General features: G+C 47.7%; 1 protein-coding gene and 1 pseudogene across 1 annotated transcript; one reads left to right on the top strand and one right to left on the bottom strand.

Annotated features, from left to right (window-relative positions):
* The first annotated feature begins 5,323 nt into the window (after positions 1 to 5,323).
* On the top strand, positions 5,324 to 6,666 carry LOC121835856 (putative nuclease HARBI1). Its single transcript, XM_042290389.1, has 3 exons — positions 5,324 to 5,738; positions 6,251 to 6,520; positions 6,662 to 6,666. The coding sequence occupies exons 1-3, from the start codon at positions 5,324 to 5,326 to the stop codon at positions 6,664 to 6,666; spliced, it is 690 nt and encodes a 229-aa protein (XP_042146323.1).
* A 2,345-nt stretch (positions 6,667 to 9,011) lies between these two features.
* LOC120850415 lies at positions 9,012 to 11,595 on the bottom strand (annotated as a pseudogene).
* Between the last annotated feature and the right edge of the window lie 8,893 nt (positions 11,596 to 20,488).

Below are 20,488 nucleotides of genomic sequence, written 5' to 3'. Positions count from 1 at the left end.
GAGATGGTATTTTGTGTGTTTTTAATTCTGTGCATAAATTTCGCACAGTTTCGTGTTGACGCAAACGTTTTGCCACGTTTGAATTAAGGCGATATGTGGACCTGCCGAAGCTAGAGGGTGAGTTTGTTTAATTTCAGTGCTCTTTGTATGGACTTCATACAGTAATTCAACTTTACCTTTGGCAATAAACGATTGGAACATACTACCAAATGACATTGTTACCATAACTGACACACATAAATTTGCCGCCTCTGTAACCACTTTCATCTCTTCATTATCCGACTAGTTCCCTCTTCTATTGTGTTAAAATTGCGTGCGGAAGTGTTCGATTAAGAAAAATAATAACAAATGTACCACTCCCTTGTGTAATGCCCGTAAGGGCCTTCAAGGATAATAAATGATGATGATGATGATGATGACTGTAATGAAACAGAAATGAAAAACAAACTAACTCATGACGCCCTGTACTCTAGCTTTGAAGAGGGGATGCATCTTTGCTTCTCGGGATATTGTGCTGAAAGGGGCAGCGCAACTATGTTGGGTTGGAATGTTTCTCACTTTACACAAGCTTACAGGCACATGACCCAAGTATATATATCCTCGCACGCAACGCCAGCCACTGATCCAAGATCTTTTTTGTCGCGGTCTATTTTCGAGGACATGAGCGGACTTTTCCTTTTAGTCTCTGTGTTGCAAATCTTGATGATGTAGTTACAAGGACCGCAAGTGTTGACGCAGTCACGAGAATTATGTCTCGGCCGCTTGATCCTCTCCGCGCGGTCGTGATTATGTTTGCGTCCAACGTTTCCTATACAGTCACACAATGCCTGTCGTCTCCGAGCGGTGACAAGCGGAAGGGAGATGGCAAATAGTACGTCTGGCTGCCGTGCGGTGGAGCCACCTACACTCTAAGAAATATGAGGTGTATGGGTATGGTGCCTGGAACGCGTCTCCGACTGGTGTGTTTACCGGGTTCAAAAAAGTGGTCCCTCGATTTCCGCCTGATGACGTCATAGAAGTGTCATGCTGTCGCCTGTTGCGACGCTGGCGGCGCCCCAACAGTTGTGGTATAAGTGGCAGACGCCTGTTCTGCTGCAGGTCGCTTTCCACTGTGACAGTTCACGGAAGCTGCAGCAGCCGGAAGTTGGGACGCCTAAAGGGACGCCGTGACGAAAGTGACACTCGCGTTCGCTCGTGCTTTTCGCCAGGATTTCTGCGGCCAACCGCCAGGATCGCGACAGGCAACAGCATGACACTCGCGTCATTTGTTGCCACATTGGGACCACTTTTGATGTATGGGCGGGATAGGACGCTAAACACGCCAGTCGGAGACGCGATCCAGGCACCATAGTATGGGGGTACACCTCTTGTCCCATTTGTAACACACCAAAACAATGCGACGTTCAGTTCACAGACGTCGAACCGACGATACCAACTTTCAAGAGAGGCTTTATAGTCGACCGATACAACTTAATAAAATAGCTAATGTTCGCATTAAAGGCTACAGTAAGACAATCAAGATTTTTACTGGCCCTGCCGCAAAACCTCCGGGTTTTTTTTCTAGTCTTTGGTGCGGACATTAGCTATTTAGTACGCTATATCCAAGAGCTATCAAACCGCTTGTACAAGTTGGTATCACCGGCTCAGTGTTGGGTAAAGTACATCTAAACGGTACTTCAAGTAAAGTACAAAGTAAATGAGACGTGATGTGCTTTAAGTAAAGTATTAAGTACACTGGGTGCAACATACTTGAAGTAAAGCGCTATAAATACAATGTGCTTTTAAAGTAAAGTACAAGTATTTTGACACAATCTTTCATGTTCATGATGCCCTTTCATTCCCTTATACAGTGATTTTTTAACTGGTATGCATTGCCCACGGCCCAGTGGTAATCAGGGGTGCGTGGCCTATTTTCAAAAACAACGGCAAATATTTGATAAAGTCAAGTGGCCACAGTCTAGCTATTTTAAGGAATGGAGCCGAATTCAGAAGTCCCTCTTCTAAATTTGGCGCCGCTTGCACTGGATTGTTGCACTCAAGGGGGCTAAATGCACTAGGAGAGAGCATGACGTCAGCCCCGTAGCTTCCACAAGCAATCCTCTCATAAAGGAGTGTCCTCTCCTTAATGCAAAAAACAGTGAGTGTACGAGCGCGCTGGTGCTAATTAATCATAATGTGGCACCTGAGATTGGGGTGTGAAAAAATTAAGGAACTTTCAAGTCGAAGGAAAAGACAAAAGTGAATGTCTGAAAACATAGCGACGTTCTCCTCTGTTGTCTTTTACTTCGACTTGAAAATTTAATTTTTCCGCACCACAGTCTCTGGTGCATCATGATTAATTTGGCTCAACTAATATTTTAAACCTCCTCGCTTGCGCTGACCAAATGAGAAGTAGCGAGCGTTCAAAAAGTTACAAGGAAGCCGCTACCAGAACAAATGGAGCGATGTGCCGTCTGTTCACGTTTCTGGCAATAGTAGAATATCCCTCCCAGATTTCCTTCGGAGTTGACAAAGCATTATTTAGTGATACAAATTTAACAGAACTAAATTTGTGGAATGTACTTTGAAGTCGGGAATTGTACTTTCATTGGAAAGTACCAGAAAAAAATATTTTAAGCAAATTACAAGTACATACTCAGAGAATGTACTTCAAGTAAAACACAAGTTTCCTAAACCTACTTGAAGTAGTACTTTAAGTACAATGTGCTTAAAGTACTTCCCAACACTGCGCCAGCTCAACTTCAGTGGACTGAACGTCCAAATGTAGTTTTGGGGTGTTACATTAGGGACAAGGGGTGTACCGTTATACGGGGTGTATAACGGTACACCCCTTGTCCCTAATGTAACACCCCTAAACTACATTACTATTTCTAAGAGTGTAGGCGCTCAGCACAACCCTGTTGAGTAGTGAAGCCATGGCTTCACTACACAACAGGGTTGCAACCATCTTCACAGCACGGCTTTGTCACGGGGCGTGGCGCGTCATGCTTACTAGACGTTGTTCTCTGACTTCCTTCATTCGTCCTTTGATAACAACTCTTGTGTATGCGCTCTCTTCCTCGATGTTAAAAAAAAAAAAAAAAGCATTTGATTCCGTTAATCATACAATTTTATAAATTGTACCGTGTAGGATTCAGAGGTCCTTTCTTCGCTCTGCTGCAAGATTACTTACGATCTCGTTCACAGTTGGTGTCTTTGGGTAATGTTCGAAGTAGCAAAGTTCCTCTCCTCTCTGGAGCGGGGACTCAAACCGTAACCGAAACCGAAAACCGTCTAGGAACGAAATTTTTCCAGTAACCGTAACCAGAACAAAACTGTAATTTGAAATTTATAAAAACCGTAACCGTAAATTATTTACCGGTAACCGGTTTTAACCGATATTAACCGAAAAAACAAAATATTAGTTTTTCTCAAGTATGACCTGGAGGAGGGATCTTGAAATGTCGTGGCCATTTCACAAAGTTACTGTCAGCGAGTGGTGTATCTGGTAATACATTTTCGTTCAATTTAACTTTAGAATTAAGAATACTTAGTTGGAATCAGTGGTCAAGCTTATAATAAAAAAGTCTCCACTTCTATATATGCCACACTCCTACATCGCCACATGTATTCAGTGCGTGTCGCCTTCAGGGCATTAAATAATAAGTTAGAATTCTCAGATGTCCATCCAACTCGGTTCTATCAAAACCACCGATCCCCCTGACATGCCAGTATGAAGAAACGAGGTAAATTGACCATCATGCAGAGCTGGCGGAAAAGAAAACCTGGTATTTATTTAGTCTGAAACGTGTCACGAACGACGATTTTGAAACAACACAGAAAGAAAAGAAAAAAATTTAGATGTTTCACAATGGCGTTTTGTTTGATATATAGTATATAGATACATATCCTCGGGCTGAGAGCGGCGGAAAGAACGAGGAAACGCCCGAAGGGTTTCCGAGTTTCTTCTGTTCCTTCTCGTGCCGAGACCCTTTTTCAAACCGAGTGGCAGCCGCCGGCACTGCCACGCATCTCAGCATGACGAGAGAAAGGCCAAGAAAGATGCCTCGTCGCCGAACGCGCCAACGCACTTGGCCACCTATGACGGAGCCGTCCTCGTCCAACAGACAGGGGATCTCATTTCTGCCTCCTTCGCCTTAACCTTAGGAGCTGCCCTGCTTCCAATCGTTGATGCCCTGGCCGGTCTCGCCACACACGGCCAGCAGTCACGGCAGTCCCTGTCGCAGAACTCTGAACGCGAGCTATTCGAACGTCGGCACGGTGAGTTTGAACATCCACAGACGTGCCAAGAGATCACTTCCAGCATCGCCGGAGCCCTTTTCCTGCTGCCGCCAGAGGTATGGCTTCTACGGGAATCATTTCTACCAGAGCCACCAACGCAATCTGACTAGCTCTGGTGGAGCCCCCACTTTCCAATCCCGGAGCGAGGGTCCGTCAGGCCTATACGACATTCTGCGCGACCTCACCCAGATCACCAGAAGTTTGCCCACGAGAGATGTCCACGAGATCCGGCATCTCCATCCGTATCGGTTTTACTGGGATGCCATGCTCCTCGAACATCGGCACCTCATTTTTGATAGACTGGAACTCTTCCACGCCATCGCGAGGGGGAGTCGGAGGACGGCTATCATGTCCCAAACGTCCAGGCTCGAGTACGAGGTTTTCAGAGAGTTTCCCGACCAGCTGCCCAACCAGCCTCGACGCGGACGCCGCACGTCTCGCGCTCCCGCGAACACCAGCTACGGCCCAGGCGCTAAGTCCAGAAGGCCCCCTAATCCTAAGTCAGTCCAGCAACTACCCTGGGTCTTTGAGACCCACCAGTGCCGTCATCGATAAATTGGGGGCCTCCTCCTAGCTCCTGGGCTTTTTCCCGGTCGAGGACGTTCTCGCCCATGCATTTTGCGAGGCTAGCGTCTCGGCCGACCTTACCCGTGCGTGATCTTAGACCTAAGAAAACGACCCATTAAATTTGGACTTGACGGCCACCGCCGCCGAGCGAATCCTGGAGTGGCTCAGTAGGACCGACAGTTTCATCGAGCCTCACGCTGATGACGACTCCTTCGACACGTACGATGGCGAGGAGGAAAACCACACCAACACAAAGGAACACACCACAGAGAAACAAAGCGACGTCGAAGACTCTGAGGCCAGATTCCCGAAACTTTCTTACGACAAAAAAGTTCGTAAATTTATCTTACGACAAAGTTACGAACTTTTGAGTATTCCCGAAGCAAAATGTTCGTAAGTTTTGCGTAAGTTAAGACGAAATCCTACGACAGGGGTCCGATCGATCTTACGAACATTTTGGCGACTTTCAACCAAAATGGCTGCCGCGTACGTCGTCTACCTGCTTCAGCAGCAGCGCGACGCGGAGCGGAATCTACGGCAGCAACGTGTGTTCCGTACTCCTCGGACACTCGACACCATCGCCGATAACCATCTGGCGAGGTACTACCGTCTCCCGAGGCCTGCCATGGAGACACTCTGCGAGGCGCTCGCACCTGCGCTCCGCCGTCCGACGGCTCGGAACTGTGCGCTCCCCGTGGACGCCCAAGTACTACTGGCGCTTCGCTTCTATGCAAGCGGCAGTTTTCAGTCGGTCGTGGGCGACGTGGGGAATATGAGCCAGACGAGTGCTTCGCGCATTATAAACTCGGTCAGCAGCGCGCTCTGCAACTTTGCTGAAAAAGGGATCAAGTTCCCCGTGACTCCGCAGGCAGCAATGCGTACTGCACGCGGTAAGTGTTTTCCCAATGACGTGCTCGTTAGTTACTCCTGTTATTTTATTTCAGTGCGAATGGTTAGCGCGTTTACTCAGCCTGATCAGCTTTAATCGGGGGGAACGTGGGCGTTCGCTAAAACGTCATTCGATCAAGTGAGTGCCTCCCGCATGACCCTAATGAGTGTAACTTTCATTGACGCGAACGAAGTTGTATAGATTGACGTGAGCAACGGCATTGTGTGGAATGGTCGCCGAGACTCTCAGTCAGCAATGCATTGTTCATGCAATGCCCATGACAACTAACAAAAGCACTCTTTGCCCCCCCCCCCCCCCCCCCCCCCCAAAACCCTTCTTTTTTTTGGTAATAGTGTTTAAATGGGTGCGATAGTGCTTTAATTGAGGTATGAGTATTTAGAGGTCATCTCTTTGATAGACCAATTTTTGTATATATTGTAATGTGGTAAATAAAATACCCAAGATGTCCACTGCTTCACAGAATGTTGAACACTTCGTTGTTTTAATCTGTAGGCTTTGCGGAAATCAATGGATTCCCCAAGGTGCTGGGGTGCATCGACGGCACGCACATCGCCCTCAAGATTGCGAAGAAGGACCAGAACATCTACCGAAACAGGAAAGGATACGACTCCCTGAATGTGCAAGCGGTCTGCAATGCGTCGAACGAAGTCACACAGCTCACAGTGAAGTGGCCGGGGAGCACGCATGACAGTTTTATGTGGCGCAACTGCGACTTGTCGGAGAAGTTCGAGGCTGGGGGCATGCCCGATGGCTGGTTGCTGGGTAGGTATATTTTAATTTGGATTTCATATGATTATTTAATAGTTGACAGGCTGAACGACCATATGCTTCGTAGCCTCTTGGTATCCAGCCTTTTTTGCATTTCGATCTTGGCAAAGGTTTGAGCCAGCTTGCACATTTCAGAGTAACTCCTAGATAGGTACTTAGTTAAATATATAATAAGTTAAACCAGGACAAAGCGAGCCAGTCATTTCATTTGTGCTACTTGCGTGTCCACTAACAAGTTAGGAAGGAATTAAGCTTAAACCGATGCAGCTTTCTTCCATGAATCTCTTCTCGTTATCTACTGTAGTGAGCTTCCATCTGTTCAAGTCTGGAAATGTACTACAGCTGTAGTGGGGAATTTCGGGCGAGCGCTGCAGTTCTGCCGTCCTGGAAGTTGTAGGGTGCCCCTCGTAGTAGTGATCTACAAATCCACGCAAACAGAATGCCCGTTCATGTCGAATTATTCACGCAACGTTTTACGGTGTAACGAGCCTCGGTGATTTCTCTGAGGCCGCTCAAGCAGTCAGACATCGCCAGGAGGACATAGAATCAACACTTCTAACGCGAAAAAGGGCTGGGGGACTCACACCGACGCCGACAACATTGCATTTCAATGGTTTGTTTATGGGTGACGGTGAGCTTCTTGGCCACACTCCATCGCGCAAGTGTTACGTCGGTGGCGTCTGCTAGGGGTGCTCCGGTTTGTTTGTAAACATGAGTTGGTTCATGAGGTAAACCTGCCCTTTCTGTTGGTGGGTACAATGTTGTGGTTGAGCCATTGAAGCTGGCAAGTGGAAGCGGCTGTTTTAGTCGCCTGCCTTGCTTCTGAAATTGAAGCATCTATAGAATGAGATTGTGAGTTCCTCTCATAAGAGGATCGGGTGAAGCAGAATATAGAATACCATTCATGACATGTTGACGGAATGTCTGCCAGGGGAGCTCAGCCAGCACATTAAGCAACAGTAGCTAATGCAGCACGTGTACTCTAATTCGAGCCTTTGGACAAATTTGTGAAGCCTATAATTTGTTAGGACTGTTCTCAGAATGTGTTTTCTGCAGTTATTATTCAGTTACTGTTGTATTATAATCATGCTTGCAAATCTTATGATGTCCTTTTGCTGCTGTGCAAATTACGACTTTCTGAACAGTAGCGGGTGGTGAATGATTGGGGGCCGAGTGGGCTAAGTGCACACCAGCTCGTAGCATGTGGAGCGAAAGCTTGTGCAGCAGAACACAGAAATCTTGGCTCAAATACCCACCCCTTTCGTTGTGGTTGCGGCTCGTACTGGCGTGTGGTCGTGTATCACTACTGCGTGGTGCACGCTGAAGATGCCATGCAAGCAGTTTTACTAAACTGACTAAATTGCTGGACCTATAGCGTAAGCCAGTGTTGCCCTTCAATGGCAGATCAAACTTACGCCGTATAAGCATTAACATCAAATTCACTTTTTTTTACAGTTGTGGAATCCGATGAGGAGGAGGAGGAGGAAGAAGAAGACGAAGACAGGCCGAGCACCGCCAGGGACACGCCTGCTGGCATTGTTGTAAGGAGAAACCTTGTTAACGAAGTATTCAAGTGAAAGCTTATGAAAGCACAAAAGCGGTCACTGGGTGTAGATGACACCCACTGATCTCCGACGATTTTCTGGATCACGCATCACCACTTCGGGGGTGAAGCCACTGGAAGTTCTCAATAGACCCTTTTCAAAAATCCCAAAAGCCCGCGCGTGCGAGAAATAATGGGAGTTTTTGGTATGCCACTCCTCCCGCTACCACGTGACCATGTGGCATACGCGAGCAGGCGCAGGTTACCACGGCAACAACTTTTGAGCAGTTGAGTCGGGTGAGCGACGAACCAACGGCTTCCCCATTCTTGTCCCTCCCCTTTGTGCTGGCTCTGTCGTCTGCTGCACCAACGCTTTGTCGAACCTGCCACGGTTGCGGTGCAAAATAATTGGATTCGGTGACACTGCAATACGTGAAGGTAAATTACGACGAATAGCATATTCAAATAAGTTTACCTGTCGCAATGCCTTTAGGCTGCCGCAGATACGGTACACTGCCAACAACGTTCAACCCGGCAGATGGGCGAGATGGCAGATGGCTGCAACGGCTGCTGCCGGGACATGCGCGCAGTTGTGGAGGCTCATCGAGAAAGCATGTTTGTGAAGCCTATAATTTATTAGCAATTCTTGGAAACTAGCCACTGGAAATGCAGTGGCTAGTTTCCAAGAACATCATGAAACTTTTCAATCATGACGGTGATGAAGCTCAAAATGGGTTTTTCCATGGATGTACTAGTCTTCACGGCACTACGCCCGGCTGACTTTTTCATGGCATAAGACGGCCGATTGAGAACTTCCGGTGGATTCACCTGCACTACAAGGAGGAAGAAGCGATCCAGAAAATCATTGTAGAGATCAGCGGTGACACCAGAAACTTTGTGTAATAAAGAAACAATGTATTGCTGTTCTATACAAGTGCCTTTTTATTCATATTTTGGAACAATTTCTCCGTTCTTAAAGCATACATTAAGTTGGTAAGCTTTTAGAGCCACCATCTGTTCGTGCAGCTCCACAAGCCTATCCAAGCGGGCTGTGATAGCCTGTTGTCCCTCGATGATCTTTTGTGTGGGGTCTTCCTTGATCCCTGCAGACGACGGAAAAGATGTTTGCACGGTTCAAAGCGATCACACCACTCCATTGTCACATTTCCATTATATAGCTATGAAACCAGCGCCACGCACAAATCGCATAGCTGCTGTTGGAGATTTGTGTTTGTCCTTTGTCCCCTTCAGGGAATATTTATTGGTTCTTATTATCCAGCTTGCCTGCACCCCTGCATTTATTGCATTAACTATGCAGGCCATATCTAAGTACAGGAAGCATGTACGAATGATCATCACAAGTTGCTAATGAGAGAACTTGCACCTTAATAGTTATAAGCAGCACAAATTTCTACTCTGTTCCTTTTGACAGTGGAGATTTTTTTTTTTTTTATGGACTTGAACACTTGTTTTGATCAGATGCTGCAACATATCTATTTTGGTTCTGCATTAAGTGTTATGTTTGTATTGCTGCATGGTGTGGTCTGCATCTAGCAGCATTTAGGATTGCTACTCACTTTCTTGGCGTGACTTCGGATTTCCCGAAGAGTGGGCCAACATATCACCCACTTCTGGTTGGCCACTTGTGCTCGCTTCTTGGCTATCTAAATAGAAAAGCCAACAGCCTTGAGTACCGAAATATTTGCTGTTAGGAAATACAGGCTCTGCGTGGAAAAAATGCTAACACAGGACTGAGAGATTGCAGGAAGTTGAACCAACTAAGCTTGATTGCTCAACCAGCAACACCTGCAGCTGGCGGCCACCGTATTCGTTGACTACCAACCAGGTTGAATGACCGAAAAGGTTGTGATTAGGTAATGTAATTATAACCATTATAAGTAATGTTATGATTGCTATGGTAAAAACCGTGGACCTGCCTGCCGTTATGGTGGTGCCTTAAACAAGATCCAGAAATGCACTGTACGGATCCAGCAAACAGTGTTTGGGAAGACAGTAACGTACTGCTTGTCCATACAATGTGGGTCCCAGTCCAAATCACTTGGCTAATCAGCTACCCGATTGATAATTCAAAACTGGAGGCTACGGGGATTGTTTGAAGAGCAGTAATGAAGAGGAACATTAACCATGCAACTAATCAGCCCACATTATTAACTCACCAAGTGAGGGAACTGGCCTTGCTGAGCTCGGCCTAGCAGGAGTACCTTAAAAATTTGTATTTAAAGATTAGTTTGACCAAGAAAAGCAACAAACGTGACAGGTACATACTAGGCGGGTACATACAAATTAACTGGTAGTTTGCTTGGACGGCACTATTATTTTATATTTTGCAATGGAAGTAGAACCCTTGCTAACTCCCCAACTGAGGGAACTGGCTTTGCTGAGCTCGGCCTGGCAGAAGTACCTTGAAAATTTGTATTTAAAAATTAGTTTGACCAAGAAAAGCAACAAACACGACACGCACATGGTAGGCTGCTAATAATGTTTTGACCGCATAATTCTAGGCAAAACATTGATGAAGAAAGGTAGTGTTTAATCCAGGCTTGTGCAAACCTACCCGAGAGTGGCAGGGAGAAGGGCACACCCACAAACACCTCTTGAATCGGGGCAACGCCAATGTCAAAGGCGCCTGGAATGCCCTCCACCGACTCCACGTTGAGCAGCCCCACGATTCTCTCCTCCATCTCGTTGAGGGGCTCGTCGCCTACGCCGCCTCAAGTGGCACACTGACTTTTTTTCACGGCTGCACCTGCGTATTGTGTCAGTATTAAATAACGTAGCAGACAAAGGAGGCTGCTGTAAGCGCGACTGCTCGATCACCGGTTTTCATTGCCTAGCCAAGGCTTTTGGGCAACAGGTATGCCTTTCGAACGTGCATAAGGATGACCTCAAACTTCGCGACATTTTTCTGTGTCGGACACCAGCTAATATCTCGAGCAAAATTGAACTGGTTTAACACTGTTAGTTGTCACTACACGCTTGCTAAAACCTCCCTCGTAGCTAACAGAAGGCGGGAACCTTCCACAGTGTATGACAGCATAAAATAAATGTTCGCAAAAGAATGCATCTAGCTAAGTCATCTCCGCTAGCGCGTCTAATGTCAACAACATTATTAAAAGCACTATTGTGAAGGAGTAAAATGTGCTCGTGCGTTGACTCAGCGCTAGCGCCGAACATTTTGCCTCTTACATTAGTACAAAGCATATCGTATCATTTAAGTTCGCGAACTCCAAAACTTGAGAATTGACTTACCCCGCTTCTTGTTGATGCTCTTGACATCGGCCCATTTCTTTTTTATGTCGGCCACTTCCCTTCGGATGCCGGAAACTGCGACCACATCGCGAGTAATTTGTTCCCAAGCCCGCTGCTTGGCAATCGAGCCATGCGCGCTGTTCCCTTTTCCCTCAATCGCCACTTTGCACTGCTCGTATCCGTCTACCAGAGCCGACAGCTCGTTCTCCGAAAAATTGGCCTTTCGGCTCTTTTTGACAGGTGGTGGAGACGCCATCAGATCTCAACTACACGTGGTACTATCAAACCAAAAGTGTTATTGTCGTCAGAATCGCCATAGCAACACACCCCTCTCGCTTGTTCTCGTCGGTTACGAGACACCGGAAGCTTCTCTTTCTCTCGCTCCTCTCGCGCCTTCTGTCGTTCCCTGGTCGTTCCCTAGTTCGCAGCTAAGAACACGCTAAGAAGCCTTTCGAGCATACCGATTTCGGCTGATCTTACGAACTTCTTAAGTTACGAACTTCTTGGCTAAGATTTCGTAAGATAAGATGTTTTTTGAGAATCCGGCCTCTGAGTCGGACCTGGATAGCACTGACTACAAGTCGAAACCGACGGGACCTCCACCGCCACTCCACCCAACCCAGCAGGTACCTCAAGTCGACTGGGCAATTGTTAGTGATGCATGTAGTTTTCACGGGCCGCCCGACTTCGGCGCACTTTCCATTCGCTGCGCGAAGGCTTCTTGCTTCACGGCCCGCCCTCCTCTCCCTGACCAGGTCCCGACGATTGATGCAGCCGTAGCCAACATGTTAAAGCATCATCGAACGCTCCTCACGCGGTCCGTACCTCAACCCCGTCTTCCTCGTATCCAAGTTAGCCACGGAGTCCCGGTTAGTTTTAGACTGCGCCGCACTTACTCCTTACCTCCCGGCACCTCAGTTCCGCCTTACTCCACTTAACCCAGGCCATCAAAGCAAACCTCTTCACGCCCGAAGCGTATATGGTGAAGCTCGACCTTGCCGAGACCTTTCACCATATTACGCTTCATCCCTTGTCCCGTAACCTGACCACATTTAGAGTAGGCCGCCGTTACTACCATTTTTGCCGTATGCCCTTCGTGATACGCCCGGTGCCGCTTTACATGCAGCTCTTGGCAACAATCATTGCCAGGGGGATGCGCGCGCGTGGACTCTGGGCTTTAATCTCACATAGACAACTTCTTGTGCGTCCATCCCGACCCAGACAAGTTAGCGTCTATGGTGCGCCTCCTCGTAGAGGACTTGCTGCGGTCGGAATTTCGCTTAAACCTAAGCGACACGAGCAGAGCCCACGCGACGCATAGGTTTTCTTGGGTTCAGCCTCGACACAGCCGATGACACCATTTCGCACTCGCCAGAACGGCTCCGAGCCATTCCTCGTGTCCTTCGCTCGCTGGAGCGCCTGCTTCCGTTCAAGGTGCTCCAGGGGGCGGCGGTCCCTACTTGGCATTTTACTTTTCTCTTTATGGCTCTGGGCTTTTTCCTTCTTCGTCCCCTGTTTGACAAAGTTTCAGACAAAATTCCTCTTTCACTCAACTGGCTTCCATTTCTTCTGCGTGTTTGGCCGACTTTGTCGCCCTGCCAACCGCTCCCCCTTCCCCCTGCAACCCAACAGCGCATGATCTCAACAATATCCAAAAAACCCTCCTTCTGCGGGATCAACGAATTTGAGTGTGGAAATAGAACATCAAACTTTCTTGCTCTAGGCGACACTGGAGCAGCAAAGTCGTGCATTTCCGAGAACGTCCGTCGACGCTTGCGAAAAGTGCTCACGACCCCATCTCAGGGCCATTTGCTCCGCATGGGCAATGGTGATTTGGAGCGCCCTCTCGTGTACTCTACAGCGCACTTAAGCCTTGGTGACAACCGATACATTGTCATGCTTACTGTACTTAACACCTGCATCGCTGACGTCATTCTTGGTTGGGATTTTCTTTCTTCAACCGCCGCCTTCATCGACTGTGTAAATCGTGAAATTCATCTGAATTCTTCAGTCGACATCCGGGAACGTACTGAGACCCCACTTACTGTCCTTCATATAGACCATGACCTGTTGCTACCACTTCACTCGGCCGTTGCTGCCACTCTCATTGTTCCGAACTCAGTCAATGAAACCTTCGGGCTCATCGAACCTACTCATGCTACATTCAGAAAGAAAGGAATCGTCATACGTTATTCTCTTGCCTCCATCGCAGGAGATAGATGTAACATCTGGATCACCAACACTTTATTCCATTCGCAGGTACTTCCTCGAGCTAGTCGCATGCTCGAATCACCACACTCCAGATGCATATTGAGGAGAGTTTCGCTACACTTGTCCCTATTGCTGCAAATACGGAGCCCCTCACCGACAATAACTTCACCGAACACAGACAGAAGATGATAGACACAGCTCCCCTCCCAGACCAACTTTAGAAATTTGACCCTACTCCACTCTTACGAGGACATTTTCGACTTCACCACCCAAACGTTAGCCCGAACGATGCTTGTCGAACATAACATTGATACCGGTAACTCACACCCAATTCGAAGCCGACCGTACTGAACCTTTGCCGTGGAGCGTCGAATACTTAAACAACAAATTAATGACATGCTAAAAAAAGGAGTGACCGAGCCTTCGTCCATTCCTTGGTCGTCCCCTGTCGTCCTTGTTCGAAAGAAAGATGGCACCTGGCGCTTCTGTGTGGACTATCGCTGCCTCAACAAAGTCACGGAAAAGGCGTCTACCCCCTGCCAAGAATTGACGATACACTCGACACGCTACAAGGCTCGTTTTACTTTTCATCAATGAACCTTCGAAATGGTTACTGGAAAGTTCATCTTGCCCTGCTGATAAACCTAAGACCGCTTTTATAACGTATGATGGCTGTTGTGTCCGAGAGTAGACACGCGGAACGACGAGGAAGAAGCGAGCTCGAGCTGACCGACGCGAGCCAGCGAGCCAGCCGAACGCTGCCGTCTGCCGATACCGGAATCACCCGGATTGTAAATAGTTGTTCTATGTGTACTAAAGGTTTATTCGTAACAACTAAGATTACTTCATGGCCTTAGAAATACAACAAAGTGGCGACGAGGAGTCAACCTAGACCTGATCTACCAGGGCAAGAATCGACCAAACCAGGTACTGTGCATCATGGACGACCTATCGCGTTCGATTTGACCTTATGAGGAAGGAACAAGCTGGGAAGAGTACGAGGCACGCCTTCAAGAGTATTTTGAGTTGCAAAAAGAAAAAATCAAGACCGATCGGATGAAAGTTTCTGTTTTGATTACTGCCATCGGACAGAAAACTTACTCCAGACTTCGGGATCTGTCGTCTCCTGAGCAACCGAGCAAGAGGACTTATGATGAGCTCGTACAACTCCTAAGTCGATTCTAATCGCCTAAGCGGTTAGTGATAGCCGAGCGCTTCAAATTTGGAATGTGGGATGAAAGATCAGGTGAACCCTCAACCACGTATTTGGCAGAACTAAGACGGCTGGCGGAGACCTGTCGATTTGGAGACAAACTCGAGGAGTAACTGCGCGACCGATTTGTTTGTGGTCTCAGTCACACGATGACCCAGAAGCAGTGCCTAACAATTGAAAGTCTGACTCTGGCACGAGCTGTGGAATTAGTAGCGGGATGGGAAGCGGCTGAGGACCAAATGAAAATTCTCAAGGATGCACGCGCCACCGCTGAAGACGAAGGGAAACAACTAGCAAGCATAAGCGCTGCTTGCTGGCGTTGTCTCAAAACCAACCACACTCCTCAAGATTGCCGCTACAAGGGCTACGACTGTGACGCATGTGGACAAAAGGGTCACCTGCGGAAAGCCTGCAAAAACAACAGCGTGCAACAAAGAAGAGGGAAAACGTCAAATCTGCATAAAAAAGGCAAACGCAAGGGACCAGCCAAGAAAGGAAAAGGAGCGGTGCAGCAGCAGAAAGAGGAAGAGAGAGCGGAAGAATATTTATTCCTGCGGACAAACGCGGAAATACTGACTGTACCATCCCTCAAGAAAAGCGTCTTTATTAATGAAGTGACTCTGGAGATGGAGGTGGACACCGGAGCTCCCGTGACAGTGATTCCAAAGCGGCTGCAAGGAAAACTGAAGATTTGCACGCTGCAGCCTTTCAGAGCCAAGCTTCGCACTTGCTCAGGACAAAGCTTGAATGTCTGTGGTACTGCTGATGCCCAGGTCACAAGAAACCAGAAGACCTGGACGCTGCCACTAGTCGGGATGAATGCAGAGGTGCCACCACTGTTGGGAAGAAATCGGATACAAGTCCTGGACGAGACATGGATGCCAGCACTCCAGGTGAATACTGTGAAAGATGCACATTGCTTAGAAGGCATCCTGGCTGAGTGTCACGAACTTTTCAAAGAAAAACTAGGGTGCTTCAAAGGAGTTGAAGTCAATCTGCAGCTGAAGTCAGACGCCCAACCAAAGTTCATGAAAAGCCGGAAAGTTCCCTATGCACTCCAGCATCTGATCGAAGCACAGTTAGATGACATGGTAAAAATAGGCGTCGTCGAGCCAATAAACTACAGTGAATGGGCAACGCCTACAGTCAACATTCCAAAAGGAGAAAAAGAGGTCCGGATCTGTGGCGACTACAAGCTCACGGTAAATCCACAACTTGAAGTGGACCAGTACACTCTGCCAACAGCCAATGACTTGTTCACGACTTTGAACGGTGGGCAGAAGTTCACTAAGTTGGATTTAAGACACGCCTACGAGCAACTGGTGTTTAATGAGAAGTCTCGCCAGTATGTCACCATACACACGCATAAGGGACTCTACAGATACAAGCGTCTACCTTATGGGATCGCCTCCGCACCTGCTATCTTCCAGAAACAAATGGAGATACTATTGGGAGGGATTCCAGGTGTCTGCGTGTTCCTGGACGACGTTTTGGTAACCGCAGTGGACGATACAATGCACTTAGAGAGGACTGCACGAGCTTCATGCGGTACATAACGGCATTGTGCGCATGAAGAGTCTTACAAGACTGCATGCTTGGTGGCCTAACATAGACAATGACATTGTCAGAACACTAGAAGAGTGTTCTCTGTGTCAGAAGTTTCGGAACTAACCAGCTCGAGAATACTTTCACTGGCCGACACCCGAACAACCCTGGGAAAGACTGCATATTGATTTTGCTGGCCCGCTCCTAGGGGAAATGTTTCTAGTTGTCACCGACGCCTTTTCTAAGTGGCTAGAAGTGGAAATAATGCCGAACACGATGCCAAACCAAAAAACGATCTACGCAACCACCTCCCGGACGTTTCCGGTCAATTTCTCCACCCCGCCAACCGTTTCAACATATCGCAATTGACTTCCTTGGCCCTTTTCCTCAAACAAAAACAAGAAATCGGAGGATAATTGTAGCAGTTGACTACCTAACACGATACGCCGAAACAAAGGCGCTCCCGGCAGTCGCAGCCCTTCATGGCAGCAGATTTCTTTCTATACCACATTCTTCTAAAACACGGCGCTCCTCAGTCCATTATCACGAACCGAGGAACACCCTTCATGGCGACCCTTCTTCAAGAAGTCTGCCGCCTCGCATGCACGATTCATCATATTTCATTTCATTTCATTTTATTTCATTTTATTACCTTAAAGACCCTCTTTAAGGGGGTATTACATAAGGGGTGGGGTTACAAAAGTAATCAAACATAGGCGCTAGTCTTCAGGATGAGAGATGATTGGTAACATTTTCGAAGAAGATTGATGGGCAGGTGATGGCAGCAATCTGGTGGAGAAGGCCGTTCCAGTCTGGAGCTGCTCGGGGGAAAAATGACGCGGAAAAAGTGACAGTGCGAGCGCGTGGGCGAGCAACCTGGAGAGGATGACTGGTGCGGTGAGATATGCGTGTGGGAGGTACGATGTAAGGTGAGATACAGAGGGGGGAATTAAATAACTTGTGAAACAAACAGAGGGTGGCGATGCTGCGACGACAAGCGAGACTAAGTAGACCTGATTCAGCTTTCAGGGGTGATACGCTGGTATGGTACGAGTATGAAGAATGAATGAATCTAGTAGCGCGATTTTGGACTGCTTCGAGTGCGTTGATGAGGGATACTTGGTGAGTGTCCCAGACGGCGGATGCATATTCAAGCTTTGATCTTATTAGTGATTTGTAGGCGAGTAGTCTTACTTCCTGAGGCGCGTGGCGTAGTTGACGTTTAAGGAATCCCAGGGTTTTGTTAGCAGATGAGGTAATGTTAGTAATATGCGTACGCCAAGATAAATCGCTGCAAAGGGTGACACCAAGGTATTTATATGATTCGGTTAATTCTACGGGGGTGGTAGTGATGGTATACGGAAAGAAAAAGGGATTGTGGCGGCGGTGAAAGGACATAACTTTACATTTAGTAGAGTTAAGTGACATTAACCAACGGTCGCACCATTGCAGCACGGGGTTAAGGTCGTTTTGGAGGGCAGATTGGTCCGATACGTTAGTGATGGAATGGTAGATTACGCAGTCATCTGCAAACATGCGAATATTACAGGATAAATGTTGCGGTAAATCAATAATATATATTAAAAATAAAAGTGGACCAAGAACAGACCCTTGGGGGACGGCCGATGTGACTGGGATGAGATTAGAAGACTGGTTGTTAACTAGGACAGATTGGGAGCGGTTGTTAAGAAATTCTTTGATCCATCGTAAGATATTATGGTCTAAGTTCAACTGAGCAAGTGTTAGTAGCAAGCGCTGATGAGGTACTTTGCCAAATTCTTTTGAAAAATCTAAAAATATGGCGTCAGTTTGTATGTTAGAGTCGAGGTTAATGTGCAGATCATGAAGAAAGAGGGCTAACTGAGTTTCGCAGGAGAATCCTTTACGAAAGCCATGCTGCGAAGAATGGAAGAAGTCGATCGAGTCTAGAAAATGCATGACTTGAGAAAAAATGACGTGTTCCATGATTTTACAAGGCACGCTCGTTAGAGAGATAGGGCGGTAGTTTAATGGGGATTCTTTATTACCTGATTTGTAGACGGAAACGACCTTCCCCACCTTCCTGTCTTCCGGAATGTTACCTGTAGAAAGTGACTGAGAGAATAACAAGGACAAATATGCTGCAGAAATGTGTTTAGTATTTTTTTTTTTTAAATTTGGGATAAATTTGAAAAAAGAAGAAGTGTCTGGACGAGAAACGTCCATTTTTCCTCCGCTCTTTTCTATTTGCTGCTTAAACAACACCACTGGAAAACCTCGCCGTGAAAGGTAATTTGAGAACTGTCTCACCAATCCGCGACCGCGAGCAAGAGATCTGCTCCGCAGATACAATCGTGTCCCAACACCAACGGGCAAAACAAGGCGGTGGAGGCTCGTCTCCCCTTCCATGGCGTTTGCCAACCACATTTACTACGATAACCTCAATTGATTCTTCCAGCTGGTTGTTCAGCCCCTACACGTCAAGCAATGGAGGACTCTGGAGAAACACCAGAGAAGAAACTATGCCTTCCGTCGGACGGAGCAAGCACTTCCGACTACTCAATAGGAGACCAAATTGACGTTGATCTTGATGAGACACCTTTCACAACAGTGACATACCGCAAAAAGCGCTCGAAAGGCATCCCCATCGTCTTCAAGTCAACGAAGGCGCAGTCCTTCTGGAAAGTGAACCCTAACCGAATCGCCAACGAAATTGTCACCACAGCACAAGAGAAAGTGAGCTCACATAAAATCACCAAAGATGGAAGCCTTGTGGTAAGTGTTGCCTCTTTGTCATCAGCAAATAAGCTTCTAGCCTTGAAAACAGTTGCTGGAATTGATGTCGCGGCCAATGTGCCGCAGTCTTACTCAAGGAATCTGGGCAAGATAAAAAATGTCCCAAACGAGTACACAGAGGAACAACTCCTGGAGTATCTCACTGACAAAGGGGTTACGTCTGTCAAACGGCAAATTGCCTACGTACCTCAAGGCGACGGAAGTGTCGTCAAGCAGCCACGGGACAGCGTCATCCTACAATTTAGAGAAGACTGCCCAATGCCCACACGCATTTTCCTGGGATTCACCAGTCATCCGGTGGAGGAATACTTTGGACAGGCGGTACGCTGTTTCCGCTGCCAAAGGCATGGACACGTGGCTAATACGTGTCGCGGACCACAGCGATGTAAGGTGTGCGCAGGCCCACATAACTATAAAGAGTGCAGCTCCAGAAACCACCCCAAGTGCGCAAACTGTGGTGGACCGCATGCGGCGTCATTCGCGGGTTGTGTGCGAAACAAAGAAATAGGAGCATTACGTAAACACGAACTGATTCACGGCAAGACGACTAAGCGTCATTCGCCACCACCGAATCCAGAGGCAGTGAGATCTGTGTCTCCTGCGCCTCCAAACCCAATACAGAAAAGATCAAGATATACCTACGCTGAAGCCATCGGAGCTGCCGGACCTAGGGCACCGCCACCAGAGGCACCGCCGGCACCGCCTCCACCCCCGATACCACCTCGACTTCCTCCACGGGTTCCTCCACGCAAGCCAGCAATACGTGACTCGACGCAGACGCCAACGCCTCTGACCGCAAGAACAGTTGAGGCACAGACAGCCGACACCAACCCATATTCAACGTCTCTCCGACAAAACACAACTGCCCGGTCCGAAAAGCTGGAAAAGCTGCTGCTCCCGATTTTGTTTGCTGCATTGAAGGCAATTGTTACAACACTACCGGAGGCTAGAGACCTTCCTGAAGTGCAAATGCTACTTTCAATGGAGCATATCCTTGCACGTTCGAGTGCTCCGATCAACTGAAATTCTACAAATGAATGATCGGTACCGACAGGCCTTTTTGTTCCAATGGAACGCCAATGGTTTGCGATCAAAGAGCGGCGACTTTCGGCAGTTTGTTGCCCTCCATCAGTTCCCAATTCTCGCCATCTCCGAAGCACGAGTCAGCCCAATTCCGACTGCCCAACTATGTGACCTATCAAACGACACGACCTTCTGGCCCTAGTCGGGCAATGTTGTGTGTGCGAAAGGACCTGCCATAGACTGTCGTATCTACATCAAAAGAGGATGCACCGGAATATGTGGCGTGCAAAGTGAACATCGGTAAGATATGCATAGTCATTGCAAGTGTGTACTTTGAACCCCTTACACCCATCACTCTTACGCAGTTTTCCCGTATGATCCG

The sequence above is a fragment of the Ixodes scapularis genome, unplaced genomic scaffold, assembly GCF_016920785.2.
Source record: "Ixodes scapularis isolate PalLabHiFi unplaced genomic scaffold, ASM1692078v2 PGA_scaffold1__304_contigs__length_218370807, whole genome shotgun sequence".
Classification (NCBI taxonomy): Eukaryota; Metazoa; Arthropoda; class Arachnida; order Ixodida; family Ixodidae; genus Ixodes; species Ixodes scapularis.
This window is presented reverse-complemented; position numbering and strand designations above follow the sequence as displayed.